Source organism: Tursiops truncatus, chromosome X, assembly GCF_011762595.2.
Source record: "Tursiops truncatus isolate mTurTru1 chromosome X, mTurTru1.mat.Y, whole genome shotgun sequence".
NCBI classification, from domain to species: domain Eukaryota; kingdom Metazoa; phylum Chordata; class Mammalia; order Artiodactyla; family Delphinidae; genus Tursiops; species Tursiops truncatus.
In genome coordinates this window covers 65,522,856-65,549,916 of record NC_047055.1, presented here as the reverse complement: position 1 = coordinate 65,549,916, position 27,061 = coordinate 65,522,856, and the positions used below count along the sequence as shown (strand labels likewise).

Sequence of the window (27,061 nt, the reverse complement as noted above, 5' to 3'; positions counted from 1 at the left end):
GATAAGAGTAATTTGGCATTTCAGTACTTTAAAAATGTATCTTGTGAACTAATCAATCATCCTTTAAAATTTCATTTCCCATCACAGAAACCTCTCCTTTCCCCTCCCACCCAACCTCAAGAAAGTGATCAAACCCTCCTCTGTATCTATGATATAAAACATATTTTCTCACTAGGATTGCATTTGTTTACATGTTTGTTTCCACCACAAGACTGCAACTTGAGAGTAAAGACTTTTTTCTTTATTCAATCAGTGAAAATTTACTGAGTGTGTACTATGCATGCATTTTAGAAAAGGAGTATACAGAGATGAGTAAGACAATGTCTCTGTTCCCAAGGAATTTACAGTTTATGGGAGGGACAGGGCAATTACAAGATAGGATAACAGAGATGCATCGAAGAAGAGAGGAAGGGTATAAAACCCAAACCGGGAGGTCAGGAAAGCTTCCAGGAGACTATAATATTCAAGCTGTGTTTGGAGGGAGAGAAAATATTGCATTTATTTTATTTGATGATCATAAAAAGAACTTCAGACCCAAAGTTCTCTAGGTACAACTGCTAGCCACAGAGCCACAGCCAGGCATTATAAACTGGAAGGTTCAGACCAAATGCATCATTTCTGAGTCTGGGTATTTGGTGGAGCCAGCACATCTTAGTTTGTTTTTCTTTTTTTCAGCTGGAAGTCATTATTTATAAAGCACTCATAGGAATATACTCATCACTGATTCTGAAGGCAGGGTTTATCTGCATGTTCTTAAATTGTCACCCAAAGAGCCTGAAGACCATACTCCAACATTCCCACCATGAGTCATACTCTATTCAGCTGTAATCATTTTCAGGACAATGATCAAATACAAAGTGGTGTCAGTAAGGATATGCTAATATGGGGTTGGTGCCAAGGCAATAGTATTTGTCTTAATTTTGAGTTGTGGTAAAATATACATAAAATATACTTTCTTTACCATTTTTAAACGTATAGTTCAGTACTGTTAAGTTCATTCACACTGTTGTGCAACCAACCTCCAGAATTATTTTCATCTTGCAAAACTGAAACTCTAATTATAAGCAACAACTCCCCATTCCCCTTTCCCTAGGTCCCTGCAATCTAGATATCAGGAAGCAATCAAGACAGACTAACTATGGTTTCCATTTCTCCAGGGAGTAATTTGTATCCTGAAGTGAAACCTAATCCATAGGAAATTTGCAGCTAAATAGGAAACCTGTAGGAATTTCCTTGGAATAACCTTCAGTAAATTGCTTCACCTCTCTAGGGCAGGTTTTCTTTAGCAGTCAAAACGAAGGGAGTGATTAAATGGTATCTAAGGTCCCTTTGGTTTTGACTTTCTATAATATTAGCATACTATTCCAGTTATTCATCTCATCCTTGCTCAAAATTGGGCAGAACCCACTTAAATCAAGATCTGATATTAACATAATTGTTTCAAGTGTATTCTTTCTAAAAAAATATTTCAATGCATATTATTAAACAATTTTCAGCTATAATGGCTTCCACAAGCATTTCATAGCTTCTTCCGAAATCTGACTACAAAACACCCTGCATTTCAATTGATCTAATTCAACACCAAAGCTGAATATCATAAATGATATCCATTCAAAATTGAAATACATCTTTAATATTTTACATCATAGAACAGTAGTGCTGAAAGGAACACTGAGGTGGTTTAATCCAATGCACTCACATTAGAATAAAGAAACAGGTCCAGAGGGGTTCACTGATTTGCCTATGGTCACATAGCTAGACAGAAACAAAGTAAGGACCAAAAGCTGTTTAAAAGCCAGATTTCTTTACTTCCTATCCAGTGCTTCTACTCCATATTTGCAAATTTACTGCTGCCCAGTCTTATATAACTTGATAATCTGTCTGGGTAACTGTTTCAAATTAATTAGTGCCAAAAGGGAATTACCTAGTCACAGCATTCACTGACTAGGGCAAAATGTAATGAACCATTGAAAACAGTCATTCATTTACTTATCTTGGTTGTTTTGACTAATCTAATGGGTGACAGCATTAATGAAGGATAATGTATGGAATCCTGGAAGAATGTATCTCAGTCCAGAAATACCTAAGTAAATTGGCCTATCAAATTCACTGTCATTAGGATAATAAGAAATTTAACTATAATTTCAAAATGGTACATCCTAATATTACAATTCTAGTTTAGTGTTTTAAATTCACCTCTCCTTAGATGTTAACCAGAAACTCAGACTTTAGATTGTAAAAGTTTATTGATATGATCAAAAAGCAAACAGCCAGACATTTGGTTATCTTTGTCACTACAATGTGTCATTTTAAATAGTATTTTTAAATGCATAACAAATAATATTTAAACAATTGCTAGAAAAGTTAATTAAGAGTCTACTTAAGGCACTTCAGATGAAAGCTAATTTCAACATTTCCACAAAAGTAACACTATTCTAAGTGTAGTAAATCTGCTTTCTACAGATTTTAGCCAGAATGCAACTTCTCTCCTTAAAGAAGAAGAATGTGCTCTTAAGAGACAAAACAAATACAAAAAAAACTGTCATTCTTTCAATGTTCGTTGCAAATTATCTGGAGCTATACATTTTACATGGCAGTAATATTCCCCCCGTTAGTATGTACAAATCAGGGTATATTCATACAAGTCTCATAAGAATCACAGCATAAATTTACTTGGCCTGAGACAAGTACAAGAACAGCAGATAAGGAATCCAGAATCATACAATTTACAGTGGAGTAACAAAAACAGGCTCCACTAGAGAGTAAATATCCCCTCACCCACCAAATCTACTAACAAAAACAAAAACAAAACCCCCACATACAACATTTCTTCTTAGGCAATTATATCCATCTCTTTCTTCAAACCTCTATTATATAAGACTTCCAGACCACGTGGGAGAGTTATTAGATGGTAAATAGTAGCAGGCAGTCACAGTATTATTTTAATGTAATAATACTTCTAAGATTTATTAAACATTTTTTTCATTATCAGAATTCTCATATTTCCATTAACAGTGGCATTTCTGGATACTCTTTATAACTATGGGGGAGGTTATAGCTAGATCTAATGATAACCATCAACTTCCATTCTTCACAGAAATTTGGTTAGCACATACGGTTATTTTCACTGACAGAAAAAAGATAAAACTCAAAACTTCTTCAAATGATTACTTTGTTCTCCACTTAAAGTGAGAAAATGAAGGCTAAAATAATAGCAAAAACCAGAACAGCTTTCAAGAAACATTTACTTTCTATTCACAGGCAACAGCTTAATATTTCATGATTTTATTTTCCCAATCTAGGGGAGTCCTTTTCCTAAACACAAGGGTTAATGAAATATGTTGCAACTGTAATACAGATATCAACTTAACCAGATGAACCTAGCTTTTTCTCTTAGGTACAAATGAAATAAGTGATGAGCTCTAATTTGCAGAAACGTTTTAGACCATTTAAAATTTACACTGATTTTAGCACTAAGCTACATTTTTATTAGAAAGGCGCCCACCTTAAATAAAAGAAAACTAGGGAGACAGAATGAGCCTGAAATCTTTCCAAATACAGGTAGTTAATACCACACTCATGCAGAAATCATAATCCTGCATTTAGAGATATTTCTTAATGTCTACAGCTACCAAGAAGCATAGTTTGCACTGCATTTCAGGAGGAAAGATGGAGGAGGACTGGCTAGTCTTTTTTTCTAAAGTCTAGACATGTACTCTGAAGAATGGTGTTCCATTTTCAGAAGACACATAGCACATATGATTTCTCTGCCCAAAAGGAAAGATGTGCAAAGTATACACATCCATGCAAAGATGGAAAAGTTAAGAATGGATTCTTGATGTTGTTATCAGAACTGCCCCCCACACCTTTGGATAAGATAATAAAAAATCAGATGGTCAAAAGTTAACTAAAGCAGTTTTGAACCTTGTTGTAACTAAAATGAAGTAGTAGCTTTAAAATTTTTTAAAAATATTTAATTCCACTAAATTAAATATTCCACAAAGTTTACTGGGAAGGGAAGGTTAAGAGGAGAATCATATCCAAATACTTCATGATTTTGATGGAAAATTGCTTCTTAAGGCACTATACATCTTCTTTGGTTAAATGATTAACTATTTTAATCACTTGAAAAAAAGAGGTAATACAAAATACACAAATTGCATTCTTCTTTTCACACACACGTTTTTCATTTTTCAATTTCCATTACTCCAGTGTCTACATATCTCTGGAATCCTTTTTAACTCATCAGAAAGCTGAAACAAAAATATATACCAATCTATTAGTCTCTGAAAGAAAAGTAGTCTTTACTTCTAATAAATATCTTGATTTTTTCAGATCAAAGAACGTTTGGGTACATGTATAATAAACTTTGAGTATCAATCACAAAAAGTGAGAAACACTGAGATATTGAGGTAGTCTTAGGAGAAAAGGAAATAGAAATAACTTCGAATTAAAATATCTCCTGGAGACACCAATTAATAACTGAATCAACCACGGTGATCAAATACGTAACAGAAGTCCCAGCTTCTGGGGAGCAGAAGATTACCCTTGTATCTCAGCTAGTATTCTATAGGGGATAAATTATTTTAAAATGTACATACACAGAAGAATAAAAGTATAAAGCTAGAGGATTATAAGTCAAGGATCAAAGTTCTAGTAGGTTTTGGTCTTAAAATTAAGTAACTCTGCAGAAAATGCAAAAGAAGATTAAGTTGTTCACTAATCAAAATGCATTTAGGAATGTGACAATATAATGAACTGATCAGGGAGTGTTTCAAAATTACCTACTAAAAACTTGTGTTAAAAATACGAAGAATGAATGTGTCTCAAAAATATCACTTGATATACTTTACCTTTAGTGTTCATAGTCGTTTATACAACAGGACAATGTTGTAGTAAAAGAATAGGAATTATAGTAAATGGCACTCAGATTATAAAACTAACTTACAACATTCCCCATTGTGTACTGGTACATTTATTTTGGCTAGTAACAGAATAAAACCAAGAACTTATAACCAGGAGAATAATGTCTTCCCTGAGCCTTAGAGATCTCTATGAACATTATAAGCCAATTAGACCTTCTTAAACACTCTTTCTTATTATACACTCTACAAACTGGATTCTAATCAAATGTTCTGTTTATGCCAGCTAAAGAGCCTGAAAAGTAGAGTGAGAAGTTTTAAAAAACATTAGAAAAATAATTCTGTCCTCAAAAACACGTAAAGTATGCAGATAAGGAACTGTATGAGTAGACAGGGTATAAAATGTCCTAATCATTATGTGTTTGATAGATTTCTAGGTTAAATTAGGAGATGTCAGAATAACCCTGAATGATGTTCCTGAGAAATCACATGCTATTGTTCATTGTATCATAATTATTTTAATTTCTATATGCAACATACCTAAATTAAAGCCTACCTCTTTGCTTTAGAAGCTAGAGTAATTTGGCAATACAGTCAAAAATACTATAAAGCAACATCAACTCTAATCATTGTAAGTATAGATAATCACTATATAAATGAAAAATAATCATACCTATATGGATATCCATGATATTTAGATCTGAAAATAGAGAGCATCCAACTGAAGAATAATACAACGAGTCCAATACCAGCCACACACATTACTGCAGAAAAATAAAAGGACAGTAAAATGAGCATGTTAAGCATAATAAAGAGCAAGAGCATAACTTGTAGGCTATACTTCCAAGAGTAAAAAGCAAGGGCTTTAATTTACTGGTAAATCTAAACTGTACAACAAAGTTCATCCCCATTCTTATATCTTCAGCAGTCTGCCTTCTCCTTTAATTTGCTCCATTACAATATAATAGAATAGTTCCATTTACATACTTGTGTAATTTAATTGTATGAAATAATGAATTTTATTAAAGCCATCACAGTCAAGAATTTAGTGTTAAATACACTGTTTTATGACTGACAAGAAAATAACTCACTCAGTTATTAAACTTCTTTTAAATTCTTAGTATGATCTTATTTATTATTGATAAATATTCACCTAAAGACATCTGGCAATATCATTGTGAAAGCCTTACTTGAAAGTATTTTATTCATTCACTGGTAACTACACTGCTTGTATGAGGAACTCCTTCAACATGGATTCCTCATTTGAATTATGAGGGGAAAAAACCCGCCCAGATTCCTAGTCCTAAATTCATAGCTCTCTCCATTAATCCCACATGCTCTGGTTTAGCATAGCAGTTACCAACCTTAACTCTAGATGCTGACCCTACAATGCTCAAGTATGATTCCCATAACATGAGGCTCTTTGAGTCCCTGGACTAAGACTGGCTAAGAAGCATAGAGGGAGGGGTGTGGGAAAGCATGTGTGCTACAGCAATGGAAGCTCCAGGGAAACTGGAGCTCCATATTTATTGGCCGATACCAAAAACAACTTTTAGTTTTGTTATACTTCGAGAATAATTCTTTTTCCTTTTAAAATTTTCACACAATATGATTAGGGGCCAAAATGTAAATGTTAAATATATTATATCTGAGTATTAACACATGCTCTTTGGAGAAGTCTTTTTTTTCCCTAATCAAATGCACACATACATGTATATATACAGTTTCACTCTGAATATATATTTGTACTCTACTTTTTCCACGTATCTAAGAGTGCTTCAGGTAGTTCTTGGTACATAGTAGGCACTAAAGAAATATATATTATTACTATTTGTGACTATTTCATTAAGTTAGAATCTTAGAAGTAGATCAAATTGTGACTATTTTAATATATGTCACCAAAATGTTTTACAATTTAAATTCATGCCAGCAGTGTAGTACCCAGATGGCCTTTCCCCAATAATGAATACTGAAATAGGCAATTTTTCAAAAGTCAGGAATGAAAGGATGTATATTGACTAGATAAAAAATTGTTACATTAGTTCTATTTTTCTAATATGTAAAAATTCATTTCAATTCAGCAAAATACATATCTCCCAAATTTAAAATCCAATGTCATCATCTTTTTTCTAGAAGAAAAAGTAAATAGATTTATTAACCTAGGTTAATTTTGATGACATTTAACTCTTTAACCATAAAAAGAAAACTCTTAGACTGATTTCATGTAAAACTCTTAGACATAAATTACATTGTTTGCATTTCTTTGTAACAAATATCAGTGTGTGAATATTCTAATATATAAAAAGTCTATGCAAACCAATAGGAAAAGGAGTAAGACTCTAATACATAAATGGCAAAAGACATTTTACAGAAGGGAAAACACAAACAGCTAATAAACATCTAAGAAAATATTCAACTATACTAATAACCAAAGAAGTACAAAATAATGTATTTCCCCCTTATCTGATTAGCAAATATACACATACACATTTTTAATGAGGTTATCTAATGTTGATAAAGTTACAGTGAAACAAGCATTCTGAAATACCACTGGTAGGAATCTAAATTATTAAAATATTTGGGGAAAGAATTAGGCATCGTCAGCTTAAAACATCAAGATAATTGAAAATACTCATACACAGGACCACACAGTCATTCTACTTTAAGGAATTAATATGAAAGAGGATAAAGTTTAATATGCACCATAATAGTCACTAAATAAGTATTATAATGAAAGTTAGGAAAAAAGTAAACACTTAACAAAATCAGATTGGTTAAGTAAATTACAGTATAGATTATAAATTAAAAATTATGTATGGGAAAGTATTAGTGAAATATTTTAACTCTGGTTAAAAAGGGGTGGTATAAGATTCAAAGTATTATACATACAGTTGAAAAGATGTTTTTATAAATGGAAGGAACTTATATTACGTTAAAATTATTAGCTTTTCAATGGTGGAACAATGGGTAACTCTCCCCCGAAATGTTTCATTCTCCTATTTTCCCCCACATTTTCTACAATGAGCACATATTATTTTTATAATCATAAAGAAGTAAAATAATATAACTAAGAGGGAAAGTGATTAAAAGGACATTCTTTTTTCTGTATTAAAGGCAGAATTGCTACATTTTGGCATATGATATGACTTACTCTTTCGCTTTCCAATATCCATGTCAGATGTAGCAGCTTCACATAAAAGCACCATCCCTAAGGTAACCCCACCATCTTAGAAAAATTGTTTAAGGAGAAATTCACACAGACAAAAATAACATACAACTTTAATATTTCTAGAATAATATAGAATGAATAAATATATAAACCTTCTACTCTCAATTATAAAAAATTATAACTACATAATCTGGTGTCTACATAGTATGACAATTATTTACTATGAAGATAAAATAAAAAATTAAGGTTAGAAAATTACTTTATTTGCACAAATAAAAACTGATATTTTAAACAAATGTCTGATATTTGTTTTTAAATACTGTCTGATATCAGTATTTAAAACTGATATTTAAACTCATAGATGAAATATGAGTTTTCCTCTAAAATTGTACTTTGAAATAAACTTCTGGAACATTCTTCCAACTATTGCGTCAATCTCATACACATTTAAAAAAGTTAAATAGCCATTTTGAATATTTCAACCACCCTCCAAAAAAGAACACACTTGAAACGTACACCATTTAAAGAATAGCAACTGGGCTTCCCTGGTGGCGCGGTGGTTGAGAGTCCACCTGCCGATGCAGGGGTTCGTGCCCCGGTCCAGGAGGATCCCACATGCCATGGAGCGGCTGGGCCCATGAGCCATGGCTGCTGAGCCTGCGCGTCCGGAGCCTGTGCTCCGCAACGGGAGAGGCCACAACAGTGAGAGGCCCGCGTACCGCAAAAAAAAAAAAAAAAAAGAATAGCAACTAATTTTTATTTGAAAAATAACTTATCAAAATTTTCCAGAATTTCAATAATTAACCTTTAAAGCACAAATTACTACTAAACTACCTAAATTGTCCTATTCTAATAAAAAGAGAAAATCCTGCGAGCCATAACCTCACTTTTATTCAGCTTAATATAGAAGCTATATAAATACAAAATAGACTTACTCGTGCAAAAGGTAACACATGGCATGGCAGAACAGTAAAATAAGAAAAATCACATTTTGAAACAAAGAGAATGTGTTCTAGTAGAAAAGAGAGACTCACCCTGCAGTTTGGTGAATACAAACAGCAGTTTAAAATGCTCATATTAATTATGCATATACACATGCATATTGTATGCTACCTCATGTGGGTATAATTAAACAGAAAGGGGCATAAACTCATTCATGTTTTTTGTTTTTTAGCCAAGTTGTCTTCTCCAGTGATTATTTTTTTTCTTACTGGGGTTCTTTGTATGCATGTAAGCATAAAGACTGATCATTTCTATAGGCTTTGGCTATAGGTACTCTGATTAATGGTTGAGACTTTTGTTTTTGGAATGGTTTGCTTCTGTATCATGGTCTATGAGCTTTCCATCTTACAGTATACCACCAAGGTCCAGCTATCAAGAGCTATGGTGCACTTCCATATGTATTGTTTCATTTCATTTATAGACTCTTTAAACTTTTACTATTATACTTTTACTGCCTATTATAGGGAGGCACTATTAGTTGGAGTCACAAAGTTAGAGGAAATACAGACCATTCCTTGGACAAGTTTACACTCTAGTGGGGGGATACAAGCAATAAATAATAAATAATTACATAATCATGATGACATGTTACCCTGAGAGAACTAAATAGAAAAGAGAGGAGGTGGTATTACATAACATACAGGAACTAGGCTACTAAACGAGCTACTAGGGGGACTTCCCTGCTGGTGCAGTGGTTAAGAATCCGCCTGCCAATGCAGGGGACACAGGTTTGATCCCTGGTCCGGGAAGATCCCACATGCCACAGAGCAACTAAGCCCGTGCTCCACAACTACTGAGCCTGTGCTCTAGAGCTCACGCACCACAACTACTGAAGCCCGCATGCCCTAGAGCCCGCGACCCACAACTATTGAGCCCACGTGCCACAACTACTGAGCCCACGTGCTGCAACTACTGAGCCCATGTGCTGCAACTACTGAAGCCCGCACACTTAGAGCCTGTGCTCTGCAACAAGAGAAGCCACAACAATGAGAAGCCCCTGCACCGCAATGAAGAGTAGCCTCCGCTCACCACAACTAGAGAAAGCCTGCATGCAGCAACAAAGACCCAACGCAGCCAAAAATAAATTGAAAAAAATTAATTAAAAAAATTAAATAAAAGAAATAAATGATCTAGTAGGTTTGGGGTTCACGATGGCAGAGTAGGAGGATGTGAGCTCACCTCCCCCAACAAACATATCAAAAATACATCTAAATGTGGAATAATTCTCATGGAAACATAACTAGACACTGGCAGAAGAAATCCTATACAACCAAAACTGAAAGGAAGATCTCCACTTAACCGGGTAGGTCAGGAAAAAAAAAGGCGTTGGGTCAGGACCTACTCCTCCTGGAGGGATCTGTAAGGAAGAGAAGGTCCGCATGGGTGGATCCTCACCCTGGGGAGTGAGCAGGTCATGTCACAGTCTGGGCATCCCAGTCCTTGCCTGCTAGGAAATTTGCTGGGACAGACAAAAGGGCTACAGAAGCTTAGACTCTACTTGCAAGGAGCACACGAGTGATGGCTTACTAACCATCAGGGCAGAGTGAGCCCTGCACTGATGTCTGTCACCACACCACAACCCCAACCGGAAGGGGCGGACACCCCGGCTGTGCTCACTCCACCCTACAGCCTGGCGTGAGATCTGGGCAAAGACTTGGTCTAGCTATGCAGAGACAGACCAGGTTGCCTAGGGTGGTACCACAAGAACATGCAGCAGCTAAGCGCTGAAATCTCAGGAAGACAGGCCCTGGGAGAGGACTCATCTAGCTATGCAAAGACTGCCTGGAGGGCCTGGGGTGTGGTCCAGGTGTACACAGTCGTTCCTATCGCAGTGGCACCTAGGCTCTGCCAACTCCACACCCTAGCTTAGCTCTAGATATGGGACAGACAGGTCCTGGGAGAAGACTGCCACAGAGGCAGCCCAGATCTCTCATGGCAGTGCAGCCACCTCAATTCCTGCAGCCACAATGCTCCAACCCCCACAGCCTTGCACTAGATCTGGGACAAACACAACAAAGGGACGCAACCTTGGACTGCTTCTGAGCGGAACTGTGGATAGCTACACAGGCAGCACATAAGTCCTCTGTGACTGCATAGGCCTCACTTGCTTCAGCAATCACCTCCGATGGGGCAGGGCACGCATTCAAGGGCAGTGGAGCCTGATTGAACCCGACCCTCAGGGCTTCTATTCCAAGAACTGGGGAGCAGACCCTGCCCCTAACAGGGTAGGGATAGCCATGGAGCAGAGAGGAAGCCCACCTCATATCTTGCATAGTCTCTAGATACTCCAACACCAACCAAAACCCCCATCAAGGGGATAATGACCAGCACATCCTGAGGAAAGACGTGGCTGGTATCCACACCAAAACCACCCTCGCAGCAAAAACGTTGGACACACATAGTCTACACCGGGATGCTCCCACTTAAAAACACCCCTTTAAGACCACAGAAGATAACTGTTTCTCCTGAAATCATAGAGACAGAGAATGCTAAGTAAAATGAAAAGGCAGAAGAACTACTCCCAATTAAAGAACAAGAGAGGGCTTCCCTGATGGTGCAGTGGTTGAGAGTCCGCCTGCCGATGCAGGGGACATGGGTTCGTGCCCCGGTCCGGGAAGATCCCACATGCCACGTAACGGCTAGGCCCGTGAGCCATGGCCGCTGAGCCTATGCGTCCGGAGCCTGTGCTGCGCAACGGAAGAGGCCACAACAGTGAGAGGCCCGCCTACCACAAAAAAGAAAAGAACAAGAGAAATCCCCAGAGAAAACAAATAATGAAACAGAGCTCACCAGTCTAGTAGACCCCAAGTTCAAAAAGGTGGTAATAAAAATAACTGAATTAAGAAAGATTATCGATAGAAATGCAGATCATTATAACAAGGAACTAGATAAAGAAAGGATTCCAAAGGCAGCAAGAGAAAAACAGTCAGTTACAAGGGAACCTCCATAAGGCTATCAGCTGATTTCTCTGCAGAAACTTTGCAGGCCAGAAGGGAGTGGCATGATATATTCAAAGTCCTGTAAGGGTAAAACCTGAAATCAGGATAGCCAGCAAGATTATCATTTAGAATAGAAGGAGAGAGAAAGAATTTCTCAGACAAGCAAAAACTAAAAGAATTCAGCAATACTAAACCTACCCTAAAAGAAATATTGAAGTGTCTTCTCTAAATAGAAAAGAAGCAAGGATCTATAGGAAAGGGAAAACCACAAGAGGAAAGGCAAATATATAAAAGGGTTTAAGATCACTTAAATAAACCAGTACAGGGCTTCCCTGGTGGCGCAGTGGTTGAGAGTCCGCCTGCCGATGCAGGGGACACGGGTTCGTGCCCCGGTCCGGGAAGATCCCACATGCCGTGGAGCGGCTGGGCCCGTGAGCCATGGCCGCTGAACCTGTGCGTCTGGAGCCTGTGCTCCACAATGGGAGAGGCCACAACAGTGAGAGGCCCGCGTACAGCAAAAAAATAAAATAAAATAAAATAATAATAAACCAGTACATAGATTTAAAAAACAATTTAAAAAATTTTAAAAGTGACTGTAACTACAATAAACAGTAAAAGGTTAAGCATGAAGATGTAAAACAGGACATCAAAATCACAGAATGTGGGGGAGGGGAGTATATGCATATAAATGAATATATATATATATATATATATATATATATATATATATATAGTAGGCTGAAAGGTTTGTTCGGTTTTTTCCGTAAGATGGCTCTAGTAGCACTTAGTTGTCTTTATTCATTTGAAACAATTTTGTTAGACTGTATGTGACAGCTGTCATATCAGCATGCATTTAAAAAAAACTAATCAAAATTGGTGAATTTTTGTGTAGCCATTTTAATACTGAAGATGGGGGAAATAGCAACATTTTCAGCATATTATGCTTTATTATTTCAAGAAAGGTAAAAACGCAACTGAAATGCAAAAAACGGTTTGTGCAGTGTATGGAGAAGGTGCTGTGACTGATCGAACATGTCAAAAGTTGTTTGCGGGGCTTCCCTGGTGGTGCAGTAGTTAAGAATCCGCCTGCCAATGCAGGGGACACGGGTTCAAGCCCTGGTCTGGGAAGATCCCACATGCCATGGAGCAACTAAGCCTGTGTACCACAACTACTGAGCCTGTGCTCTAGAGCCCACAAGCCACAATTTACTGAGCCCGTGCTCCCTAGAGCCCGTGCTCTGCAACAAGAGAAGCCATCTCAATGAGAAGCACGTGAAGCGCAATGAAGAGTAGCCCCCACTCGCTGCCACTAGAGAAAGCCCGTGTGCAGCAACGAACACCCAATGTAGCCAAAAATAAAATAAATAAATTTATAAAAACAAAAAAAGTGATTTGCAAAGTTTCGTGCTGGAGGTTTATCGCTGGACGATGTGCCACGGTCGGGTAGACCAGTTTAAGTTGATAACAATCAAATCGAGACATTAATTGAGAACAATCAACGTTATACCACGTGGGAGATAGCCGACATACTCAAAATATCCAAAACAAGTGCTGAAAATCATTTGCACCAGCTTAGTTATATGAATCGCTTTGATGTTTGGGTTCCACATAAGTTAAGCAAAAAAAACGTTCTTGACCGTATTTCCACATGTGATCCTCTACTGAAAAGTAACGAAAACGTTCCGTCTTTAAGAAAAATTGTGACAGGCAATGAAAAGTGGACACTGTACAACAATGTGGAACAGAAGAGATCTTGGGTCAAGCAAAATGATCCACCACCAACCACACCAAAGACCAGTCTTCATCCAAAGAAGGTGATGTTGTGTATATGGTGGGATTGGAAGGGAGTCCTCTATTATGAGCTCCTTCCGGAAAACCAAACGATTAATTCCAACAAGTACTGCTCCCAATTAGACCAACTGAAAGCAGAACTCGATGAAAAGCGTCCAGAATTAGTCAACAGAAAACGCATAATCTTCCATCAGGATAACGCTAGACCGCATGTTTCTTTGATGACCAGGCAAAAAGTGTTACAACTTGGCTGGGAAGTTCTGATTCATCCTCCTTATTCACCAGACATTGCACCTTCGGATTTCCATTTATTTCAGTCTTTACAAAATTCTCTTAATGGAAAAAATTTCAATTCCCTGGAAGACTGTAAAAGGCACCTGGAACAATTCTTTGCTCAAAAAGATAAAAAGTTTTGGGAGGATGGAATTATGAAGTTGCCTGAAAAATGGCAGAAAGTAGTGGAACAAAAGGGTGAAGATTTTGTTCAATAAAGTTCTTGGTGAAAATGAAAAATGTCTTTTATTTTTACTTAAAAACCGAAGGCACTTTTTGGCCAACCCAATATATATGAATCTATGTACAAAACAGAAACAGACTCATAGACATAGAAAACAAACTTATGATTATGAAAGGGGAGAGGGAGGGAGGGACAAATTAGGGTTATGGGATTAACAAACACAAACTACTATACATAAAATAGATAAGCAACAAGGATTTACTGTATAGCACAGGGAATTATATTCAATATCTTGTAATAACCTATAATGGAATATAATCTGAAAAAAACTGAATCAGTATGTTGTACACCTGAAACTAACACAAATATTGTAAATCAACTACACTTCAATAAAAAAATAAAAGAGCCAGTAGAAGAAAGTACATTATATACGATGAAGGCAAAGATATTTGTATAAAAGGAAGCATAAGTATAGAATTGCGGAAAAATGTTTGTTACTTTGATTATTATTGTCCAAGCTACATTGAAACAATTTCTTTGCCTACTGAATTAGCAGTTTAAAAAAATAATACATAACGATGGTTAGGACTTGCCAGGGAAAGCAGGGCACATATATATTTCTGGCAGCAAACCTCCCTACCCCACCGCCTTTTTTTTTGGCCACACTGCGTGCTATGTGGGATCTTAGTTCCCTGACCAGGGATTGAACCCACACCCCCTGCACTGGAAGCACAGAATCTTAACCACTGGACCGCCAAGGGAAGTCCCTCCTACCCTTAAATTTAAGCAAAAGCCTTTTGGAAAACAATTTGGACAAACACGAAGAGCAATAGACAGATTTACACACTCTGTTTCATACTTCTGGAAACTCAGAGATATGCCAATTATTATTATTATTTTTGGCTGTGCCGCGTGTCTTGCAGGATCTTATTTCCCTGACCAGGGATCGAACCTGGGCCCCCAGCAGTGAAAGCCTGGAATCCTAACCACTGGACCACCAGGGAATGCTGTCAATTATTTTTATACCCAAGAAAACATTCTTTCCAATATTCACCAATAGGAGAATAATTTAATTATGATATATCCATTATAAAGACATTGATAATGATGACTATTTTTCCTTTTCCTTGCCAATATTTTCTTATTGCTCTGTAATTCTCATGCACTTTTGTAACTTGAAGGCCATATACAATTTATTAAATGCTTATAATACATTAAAAAACCAAACTGTGTGTGAAGTATGTCTATAACTATAAAAAATGGAACTCCTCTTAGTCATCTAGATGATGGGATGACAAGGCAGGGCAAATGACACTACCACCAAGTCACTGGGCAGATTCTCTAACAGCCTGGGCTACAATTGATTCCTGTATGTCAATGTTAGGACCCCTTGGCTGAGAAGCGCAACTCTAGGAACATTACATTTATTCCCCTTGTTGATTTGCTCCGCAGAGTCACTGTTTATGCATTCAGGTGGGTAAACTATGATCAGTAATACTAAGAAATGTAGACTGCTACCTATCTGATATCACTGTTACCCATTCTTCAGCTTACAGAGACATCAATTTTCAGATGTGAGAAAGTAAAAATCTGCCCTGCCATTCAAGAGGATGGGCCAACACTATATAAAGTAGCTGCACAGTTTACAGGAAATAATATTTCTCCGTAGGGCATGCTGCAGCTGTAAAATGTCAAAATAAACCCTGTCTTTGAGTAACTACAGTTTTCTTACTCAATGAGGAACCTTGTTCTCTAAAATCGTAGACTGATTCAAATTATATCAGTAAGAAGGAAACATTCCATTCTGGACTGGAGGATCTAAGTTACTCAATTTACAAGTACAATTTCTAAGTAGCCTCAATTTACAACCAAAGTACAGAGCTTTAAAAAAGGCGTTTCTGGGTTTCCCTGGTGGTGCAGTGGTTAAGAATCCACCTGCCAATGCAGGGGACACGGGTTCGAGTCCTGGTCTGGGAAGATCCCACATGCTGCGGAGCAACTAAGCCCACAAGCCACAACTACTGAGCCCATGTACCACAACTACTGAAGCCCACACGCCTAGAGCCTGTGCTCTGCAACAAGAGAAGCCACCGCAACAAGGAGCCCACCCACTGCAACAAAGAGTAGCCCCGCTTGCCACAACTAGAGAAAGCCCACATGCAGCAATGAAGACCCAATGCAGACAAAAATAAATAAATAAATTTAATTTAAAAAAAAGGAGTTTCTGAAGACAAATTCCCAAATTTATCTGAACGGTGTAGTTTCCAGGAAACAGAACCCTGGGTTCACTTCACAGTCCAGACCTGATTCTGATCCCTTTACACTTAGCCTGGCTTTGCTTTGAGCTCATCAAAACATTGCTTCATTTACATTTCATCTAAGCTCCACCTTTCCTTAAATCCTATAACAACTCTATCTTTCCTTAGGTAAGATATCGCATGGTCCCTCTGATTTGTAGTCTCCTTTGTAGCAATGATCCAATAAGCTTGGCTTTATCAGACTTGCAGGTTTGTCCCTGGTGGTCTTTAGCTGATCAGGCTAAGACAGATGACACAGTAATATGATTCCAAAGATATTATGACTTGCACTAATACGAGAGCAGCCTCAACCAAATGCTGTAGGATGTAAGAAAACAGACAAATTAAAACGTGGCACCAAGAACTTATTGTAAAGAGGATACTAAACAGAAGAACAATGTGTGTTTCAGCTACAAACTGGGCTTGGCTGCTTCCATGGATATAATTCTGGGGGAAAAAAGGACAAAATTTAATCTTTAAATATACAGTAAATTTTGGTGATTTAATCCTAAAATTGACTACTTTCAAACACTATGAAATTAATAATTTACCTGATGTATGTAAGCATTGGATCTGTAGCATTCATCAGTAAAAAGTTTGATTAAAATGAAAGCTATTTCTGTTATTTATCATTATTTGTACTTATATTTATTTGTACTTATTCACTGTACTTATACTGTGTTTTCAACAACAGAATATATGAGAAAACTAGTTTTTCAGTGTAGAAGACCATGAGGTACAGTAAAATAAACTCCATGAAAACAGGGACTATGTTTTTCTTATCACTATACCTAGTAATACCTAGTACAGTGCCTAGAAAGGATAGATGCTCAAGTACTTGATCATCTATTATTCTATTTAGTTGAAGGCTAACTTTCATTCTTAGCCACCTTACTCAAAAGAACTACCAAATGGGATAAGGAACTTCCCACTTTTAAGAGTACTGCACAGCTTTTTAGCAATTGAAGTTCATTAATACAAAGAGATTGAAAAGTCAAAACTAAATCTAGTTCCTTCATACTCTGGCACTGATCTCACAGGATAATAATAATTAAGGTTAACTTTGGTATAAGATGAAAAGAAATCCTGGACTTTCCCTTACCACATGTCCTGTGTGGGGATTCTTATGAGCATATGGTGGTCCTCTTATATGGTTCCACATTTGACCAGATGTCATAGCAAGCACAAAACACTAGGAAACAAAAAGTAATGAAATACTCATATAACATGGTGTAGCTGTTCCCACCTTGATTAGACTCATAGGTGTATGAAAAGTGCACCCTCTCAAGTAATATATGAAATAAATTTTTTCAGATAAACGATAAAAGATAAAAGGCTTATATTTCATCACAAGGATCACAAGAATCAATAATATTTACTTTGAAAGGAAAACACTGTTTTAACATTATAAATAAACTGACACAAGTTTAAAATTGAATATTGAAAACCGTTTTAGAAGAATATTTTCAAAAGAACTGGAGATTTTTGTAGGGGTGACAGTCTTTCAGGTTGAATAAAAACTGGGTACAATGAGTTCCTTCAAGCTCTGTCCATCCTAATGAGATAATGGAGGAAACAAACTGATTTTAAGGTATAAAATAAAAATATATCAAATCTTTTCCCACAGGTAAGAAATAAACAAAATGCCACCTAACAATGTAATATTAGGAGTTTTATTCAAGCAATTTTTCTTCTAAAATTCACTTACCAGAGCCGCAAAAGCCCATCCAGTTTTATTAAAGAGAAATTCCATATTGCTTCTTCGAAGATATACAAGTCCACCAATAACAGCCAAAAGGAATCCCAACATAAGGGGGCCAGCATAATTTGGGGGTCTAATTACTCTAATCTAATGGAAAGGAGAGAAAAACACTTTAAAGTATGAATTTTATCCATTAATTATACAGTTCAAATACTTTGAAATGAAAGCAATCAAATTAGTGTGGTCATTTTCAAGAAAAATTACACTTTTTCTTTTCATCCTAATGAAAAAGTCTACAATGTACCCGAAAATGGGATGGATACAATATTCTCTTTAACCACAACATAACATCTTTTATTTATCTATTTATTTATTTTTGCTTTTTTTTTTTTCGTGTCACGCGGGCCTCTCACCTTTGCGGCCTCTCCCGCCGCGGAGCACAGGCTCGGGACGCGCAGGCCCAGTGGCCATGGCCCACGGGCCCAGCCGCTCCGCGGCACGTGGGATCCTCCCGGACTGGGGCACGAACCTGCGTCCCCTGCATCAGCAGGCAGACTCCCAACCCCTGCGCCACCAGGGAAGCCCTATTTTTGCTTTTTGAAAGCCATTTTTTTTCACAACATAACATCTTTTAGATTAAGAAGAATTTGCCAAGTACAACTAGATAGTCCATGGGCTTAACAAGGACAAAAGAGTGGTTTCCATGCTGAATTGACTACGTAATAGAGGATGTTTTGTAATGTCAGTCTTTCATCAGGATGATTCTCTTAAATGCTACTTATGAAGGGACTGACAAACTATCACTACCTCAGTGATATGGGGACAAGACCAATTAGGACCTCCCATAAAGATTCAAAGTGGATAATGACAAAGTAACTTTCTACTGTACAAAGCAAGGAAACTTACATTGACATCAGTTCTGTCAGCAATCCACCGGGCAATCTGCTCAGCTGAAAATCCACGCACCTGCAACTCATATGTATCACCCCGTTTGGGTTTCCCTTTTGCAGGAAAGTTGATGAAAGTTGGGGCTGAATTCATGTTTAGCTGAATAAAAAGTATTGCGTTAAAATATAAATTACCAAGAAAATAATCTTAACAGCAAATATTATCTTGAAATTTAGGCATTTTACAAAGATGAGGAAGCCCAGGTTTAGGTAGGTTAAGTGATTTGCCTAAGGAAAGTGGTAAGTGATGGAGACAGGATTCAAACCGAAGGCTGCTTGTGACCTTAACTAGCACACTTTACTTACCAAATATAAATTCCTAGCTAGGAAACCAACATTTTACTCCTTTAGAATGGAAAATTTCCCATACTGCAATCACTTTAATCTGTTCAGAGATTATGCAAAACATAATACATTTATGAGAACTAAAATTGTCTCATGTAGCTTAGGTAAGCTCCAAATAGAGCACACTCTCTATTTTTTCTTTGGCCGTGACATGTGGCACACGTGGGACCTTAGTTCCCTGACCAGGGATGGAACCTGCACCCCCTGCAGTGGAAGTGCAGTGTCTTAACCACTGGACTGCCAGGGAAGTCCCTAGAGCACATTCTCAATTTGGAGGAAACAAGATCAGGATAAAAGAGTGCTCTATTGTAGTGAAAACCAATACGAAATGATAACCAATATGAGAAATAGTCAATTCTAAAAGGTTCATAAATGTTTAGTGATAAGCATCACGTTTCTCTGTTCTCTGTCATGAGACCATGGTACTCTTAAGAAGATAACACTGGAATTGCTAAGGTAAAGAATCTATGACCTACTCATCCGCATTATATCTTTCCTGACGTGATATAACCATACTTGTGGAAAATAAAGTCTAAGTCCAGGGAAAAGATGTTGACCAACGGATGCAAGCATTCAGGTCCCCTCAGCAGGTAATCCTTTAATGGAGATTGGCTTGTATAAAACAATTATAACTTAAGACATCAACCAATAAAATAACCCACTCCCTTGCTTTGATTCTATACTTATTACAGTAACCCTTCTAACAGTAATATTTTTAGATATTCTCATAAGGGGAGAGGGTATACCGATAGTGGACATGATTATTTTGGTCTCCTTGGCAGTAAAATATGGTGAATTGGTGAATTAAAAGATTAGGTCTTTGGTTACCAATGTGAGTATATACAAAGTCTGCAGAGCTAGATAAATTCTGGCTACACTGTTAAAAATTCAATTTGAGTCTGCAAAACTTAAGAACCACACCCTGGATAGTGTTCACGCCACCAAACTGCTGCCCAAACTTTAGGCCAAACTCTTCAGTATTTGTTTAGCTATACAGCAGTTCCCACTTGTCTGAGTTTCAGTTACCCATGGGCAACTTCAGTCTGAAAATACTAAACGGAAAATTCCAGAAATAAACAATTCAAAAATTTTAAATTGCAGCCATTCTGAGCAGTGTGATGAAATCTCTCGCCATACCACCCAGGATGTGAATCATCCCTTTGTCCAGCATATCCCACCCATTAGTCACTTAGTGTTGGTTATCAGATCAACTGTCCTGGTACCACAATGTTTATGTTCAAGTAACCCTTATTTTACTTAATGGCCCCAAACACAAGAGTAGTGATGCTGGCAATTCAGATATCCCAAAGAGAAGCTGTAAAGTGCTTCCTTTAAGTGAAAAGGTGAAAGTTCTCAACTTAATAAGGAAAGAAAAAAAATCATATGCTGAGGTTGCTAAGACCTATGGTAAGAGTGAATCTTCATGAAATTGTGAAGAAGGAAGATAAATTCATGCTGACTTTGCTGTTCCACCTCAATTGCAAAAATTACAGCCACAGTAAACGATAAGTGCTTAATTAAGATAGAAAAGGTAAGATGGAAAAGATAAATTTGTACAACAAAATATTTTGAGAGAGACCACATTCACATAAATTTATTACAGTATATTGTTTTAATTCTTCCATTTTATTATTATTGTTGCTAATCTCTTACTGTACTAATTTATAAATTAAACTTTATCATAGGTATGTATGCATGTATAAGAAAAAATACAGTTACATATAGGGTTTGGTATTGTCTGCAGTTTCAGGGTCTTAGAATGTATCCCCTGTAGATAGAGGGGACTATTGTACCTCCTCTGGATTTAAAATATATATATGCATCTAAAAGAACTAGGTAATATATGAAATCCATTTCCCTTATGAAATTAAAAATAAAAAATTACAGGGTTATGAGGACCAACTCCAGTCCATTCTGGCAGCCATTATTACCATTTCTAGACCTTTCTGAATTTATTCATATACATGTGTATGTACCAACAGAAAACATAAAATATTGCTTTGTGTGTGCTTTATTTTAACACAAATGGTATCACATTAACTGTAATATTCTTCAATTTGCTTTTTATTATTCAACCATGTTTGAGAGATCTATCCATGACAGTATGTATATATATATTGACCTCACTCTCACAGTTTATTAAGTAATTATGCTATTGTTGGTATTTTAGTTCTTTTTTTCCAATTAAAAATGATGTTGTAATGAACAGCCATGTACATATCTCCCTGTATACATCTGAGAGTGTTTCTCTAGAAATGGAATAATTAGTTCATGGGGCAGAAACATCTTAAATTAAAATGGATAGAGCCAACTCGCCTTCAGAAGTGGCTGTACCAATTTACACTCCTACCCAGAGACATAGGAAGGTATCTGTTTCCCCACATTCTTGCCAAAAGCTGATCTAATTGATGAATATTGTGTATCACCATTATTGTAATTTGTATGTCCATGATTACTAGTATAACATCTTTCTACCAAATCAGCTTTGTAAAAATATCTTGTAGGCTACAGATACAATCAACAGAGTGAAAAAGCAATCAATGGAATGGGAGAAATATCTACAAATCATATGTCTGATAAGGGGCTAATATCCAGAATACATAAAGAAATCCTACAACTAAAAACCAAACAAACTGATTAAAAACTGGGCAAAGGATATGGATAGACATTTCTCAAAAAAGATATACAAATTGCCAACAAGCACATGAAAAGATGTTCTACATCACTAATCATTAAAGAATTACAAGTCAAAACCACAATGCAACACCATCTCACACTCATTAGGACAACTACTATCAAAAAATCAAAAATAATGCAAAATGGTACAGACACTATGGAAAACAATATGGAAGCTACTAAAAAAATAATAAATGGAACTACCATATGACCTAGGAATTCTACTTCTGGGTATAAATCTAAAACAACTGAAAGCAGGGTCTTGAAGAGATATTTGTATATCTATGCTGATAGCAGCATTATTCACAATAGCCAAAAGGTGGAAGCAACCCAAGTGTCCATCAACAGATGAATGGATAAATAAAACGTGGTATATACATTCAGTGCAACATTATTCAGCCTTAAGAAGCAAGGAAATTTTGATGCATGCTACAACATGGATAAACTTTGAGGACATTATCCTAAGTGAAATAAGCCAGTCACAAAAAGACAAATACTGTATGATTCCACTTATATGAGGTACCAACAGTAGTCAAATTCATAGAGACAAAGTAGAATGATAGTTGCCAGGGGCTGGAGGAAGAGGGAATAAGGAATTATTTAATGTGTAAAGAGTTTCAGTTTTACGAGGTGAAAAGAGTTCTGGAGGTTGGTTGTACAACAACCTGAATGTACTGAACATTACTGAACCACATTTAAGAATGGTTAAGATAGTACATTTCATGTTATGCCTATTTTCTCAATTTAAAAATTTTTTAAAGTCTTGTAGGCTTTGAAAATCCTTAGATGTTAAAGAACCAAAATAAGATGTACTGTTTTTGGTAGGTACCACTTTTCATCCATGCTTAGCTTTTGTATACTGTGGCATATGACATTGTTCTTTGGAGAAAGGTTTGAATTTCTTCCACAGATGGACACACTGCCATCCTTATACCACTAATTCTAAATATAGCTCTAAAATGAACATTGATATTAAAAGGTATTTGACGTAGAAGAAAATTGGTTTTGTATTTTTACAAATCACTAATAGAAATTCTTTATGTGTATCTTGTTCAAATAAATGGAATTACAATTTTTAATTTCCAAAACAGTCCTTGCTTTAATAGTAGAGAATGAGAAAGCAGTTCTTAAACTTTAGAAATTGTTTCCTTTGGTCTAAAAAGGCCTAAATGCACTAACCTTTTAGGCTATAGCATGTTTTATGAATATACTGATTTTGATTTATGGAGCTGTGTGAGACTAGAATATGACCAGCACGATGACATACTGTAAAATTGAACATTAATCCATCCGTTTGACATTTACCGAACATCTATTATGTGCTTAGCACTAATAGCTACAGGATGTTGGCTCTGCCCATAAGTAAGTATATTCTAAGAGGGACTGTCAAACAACTCTAGGGTTAATTCTACTATAAGATAGAATCTGGAGATATATATATATATAATAGAAATATAAGGAAAGTAGTGTGACAATATAAAAAAAGGGTTGACTCACATTTGAGGATTTGAAAAGGCTTCAGGGGAATATCTGAAATGAGGCTTAAAGGGTAAACAGAACTTTGAAAGTGGAGAGAAAGGGAGCAAGAGAGAAAAGATACTTTATGTTGAAGGAAATGATCAACAATGTTGAAATAAAACAATGACATAATATTAATATGGGAAAGGTGGTTATGTGTTTGGAGTAAAGAGGGCATGAAGTGAGGAGGACTAAGGAATTTTGGCTTTAGTCTATATGCCACTATTTCCAAAAGTGTGTTCCATAGAATACAACTAAAATGCTCCATTAAGTGGTCCAATACTTGGGGAAATTCTGCATATTACAGCTCACTATTAGAATGGAAGGAATAACACATTTCAGCATGTTGAAGTCTATGAGAAGTCCTGTGTTGGAAAACAGTTTCTCATGTTTATGCATGTCTTGTGAGCAGAGGCACTGACTGCCTTTGTTCTGGATGATCTTCTCAAGGATGTTTGTACAGCCTAGGAAGATAGTAACAGAGTCTCCCTCCAAAGCAATGGGCATGCATGCTTACTGGCCTTTATAGAAGATTTGGGTTCCCAAAGCTTAGAGTTCCTCTTCCATAATGCAACCCACTCGTTTTCCTTGCATTGTCCTATGGGAAGTGGGGCTTAGGGAACCAGCGCAATGAAGTGTTGATACTTTGGATTTTGTTGTTGTGAGTAATAAAGTCCTTTAACTCCAACCCAGGAGTGTCATGTCATCTGTGAGCATCTATGAAACTGTGGCAGGGTCACTTGTTAGCTTGCAAGTAGAATAAAACCTCAAGACCCTTCATAGTTCTTGATACCCTGAAGTAAAAAATAAAATTTAATTTTGTTTAAATTAAGGTTTCCCAAATTTTATTTTCCCCCAAGTTTTCTTATTAATACCCTCTAGAAAAAAACCTCTAGGAACTGTTACGGCAGGCAATATCGAGAGAGTATTATATGGATGGTAAGTTCAAATGAAAGAAGATGAAGGCCTTGGAAGTAAAGGATGATAGATGTTGTAGAAAAAGAGGAATGACAAAGAAGTGTCACCAATGATACAGAACCCAAGAGGACTGGGTTTGAGTGGAAGTGGGAGAGACAGGAGTTTTATTTGGGACATAATGAATTTTTGGATTGGGAAGTCATTCATATAAAGGTGTACAACAAGAAGTTATACGCAAATCTTTCCTTTCCTGTTTTATACAATTGTTGAGTAAAATATGTCCAAATATATGAGTTAGACAGATGTATAAACAGACAAAACTCAATCTATGTCCTTGAATCTACTGATTGCATCTATGTCCCCTTATACGCAAAGGGGAAAGAACTACTACAGGGCTTCCCTGGTGGCGCAGTGGTTAAGAATCTGCCTGCCAAGGCAGGGGACATGGGTTCGAGCTCTGGTCTGGGAAGATCCCACATGCCGCGGAGCAACTAAGCCCGTGCACCACAACTACTGAGCCTGCACTCTAGAGCCCATGAGCCACAACTACGGAGGCCACAAGCCACAACTACTGAAGCCCGCGCGCCTAGAGCCTGTGCTCCGCAACAAGAAAAGCCACCGCAATGAGAAGCCCACGTACCGCAATGAAGAGTCGCCCCCGCTCGCCACAACCAGAGAAAGCCCACGTGTAGCAACAAAAACCCAACACAGCCAAAAATAAATTAAAAAAAAAAAAACTAGTACAGATGCTGAAGTTAAAAATACAGTTGAAAGTTATGATTTCCAGTTCTGCATGTAAGGAGCTTGGAAGTCGCTACTCTATCATATTAACAAGTAAAAACCTGAACAAACTGAAAAGCAGACAACTCTTCTGGGATTCCCTAAGAGAGAGGAAGACACAGGGCAAACGACTGCCCCCAAGACTGGAGAGACAGACAGGCAAATACAGGGAGTCACGGCTTATCTGAGCAGAGACCAACAAGTGGAAACCGCCTCAGGAACATTGCCAGAGTAGGAAAACCTGATCTGTAACTGACAAATTACTGGAGGCTCAGTGTGGACAACTCTGAGAGTTAAAAACTCCAAAAGCACACAGTTTTGGGGAGGGGGGTAAAAATATTGTGAGATTTACCTCCAGGAGCTTGACTAGGTTCCCACAGTAAATACTGGAGAAAAATCACCTCATGCTACTGTCAGGGTGAGGGGAAAATAAAACATTTTGAAATACCCCAAAGAACTCTGCTCTTCTTAACAAGGTCTGTCCTCAGAGGAAACTAGTTAACCACAGCCTAACCTGTTGGGGTATTATCAGAGCCTAACTGACCTGGAAGAAGGGAAATACCGAACTCTAGTTCACTCCAGCTATCCTGTCCTCTAAGAGGGGAGGAAAAAACTGAGAAACTCTTGTGAAGCTCACAGTCCAGAGGCATATGCTCACTAAAAGACTGAGATCTAATTATAGGACTATAAAACATCCCTCTCCCCTCACACCACATTACTAAAGGCCACTTTACAGCAGTTCCTTTCATCTAGTACATCATGTCTGGCTATGAAGAAAAAAATTACAAGGGATATCAAAAGTCAAAAAAACACAATTTGAAGAAACAGAGCAAGTATCAGAACCAGACTTGGAAGGGATGTTGGAATTATCATACCAGGAATTTTAAACAAAACTGACTAATATACTAATATCTCTAATGGATAAAGTAGACAACATGCAAAAACAGATGGTTAATGTAAGCAGAGAGATGTAAATCCTAAAAAGAACCAAAAAGAAATGTTGGTGATGAAAACCACTGTAACAGAAATGAAGAATGCCTTTAATGAACTTAGTACACTGGACATGTCTGAGGAATCTCTGAGCTAGAAGATCTATCAATAGAATCCTCAAAAACTGAAAAGCAAAGAGAACAAAGACAAAAAAAAAGGAAACTAAAACAGAACAGAATATCCAAGGACTGTGGGCCAATTACAAAAGGTGTAACATACACATAATGGGAATACCAGAAGAAAGAGAAAGGAATAGAAGAAATATTTAATGACTGAGAATAACCCAAAATAACGTCAGACTCCAAATCACAGATCCAGGAAGCTCTAAGAACATGAAGCAGGATGAATGCCAATAAAACTATGCCCAGGCATATAATTTAACTCAAATAAACCAAAGATAAAAAAAAAGCTCTGGGGCTTCCCTGGTGGCGCAGTGGTTGAGAATCTGCCTACTAATGCAGGGGACACGGGTTCGAGCCCTGGTCTGGGAGGATCCCACATGCCGCGGAGCAACTAGGCCCGTGAGCCACAACTACTGAGCCTGCGCGTCTGGAGCCTGTGCTCCGCAACCAGAGAGGCCGCGATAGTGAGAGGCCCGCGCACCGCGATGAAGAGTGGCCCCCGCTTGCCACAACTAGAGAAAGCCCTCGCACAGAAACGAAGACCCA

At 37.2% G+C, this 27,061-nt stretch overlaps 1 protein-coding gene across 4 annotated transcripts in view; it reads right to left on the bottom strand.

Moving 5' to 3' along the window:
* Positions 1-2,221: 2,221 nt before the first annotated feature.
* Positions 2,222-27,061, bottom strand: part of MAGT1 (magnesium transporter 1) — a 47,769-nt gene continuing 22,929 nt past the window's right edge. For 3 of the 4 annotated variants that reach the window (XM_019932181.3, XM_019932183.3, XM_073799299.1), the window contains 7 exons: positions 19,126-19,266; positions 18,226-18,366; positions 17,620-17,709; positions 16,901-16,964; positions 8,014-8,088; positions 5,536-5,626; positions 2,222-4,253 (listed from right to left, as the gene is read on the bottom strand). In XM_019932181.3, the coding sequence (XP_019787740.2) occupies positions 4,238-4,253; positions 5,536-5,626; positions 8,014-8,088; positions 16,901-16,964; positions 17,620-17,709; positions 18,226-18,366; positions 19,126-19,266 (618 nt within the window). In that variant the 3' untranslated portion in view covers positions 2,222-4,237. Of the gene's footprint in view, positions 4,254-5,535; positions 5,627-8,013; positions 8,089-14,364; positions 16,836-16,900; positions 16,965-17,619; positions 17,710-18,225; positions 18,367-19,125; positions 19,267-27,061 lie in introns of those variants that run through there. The other variant, XM_019932184.3, reaches the window with a different exon arrangement.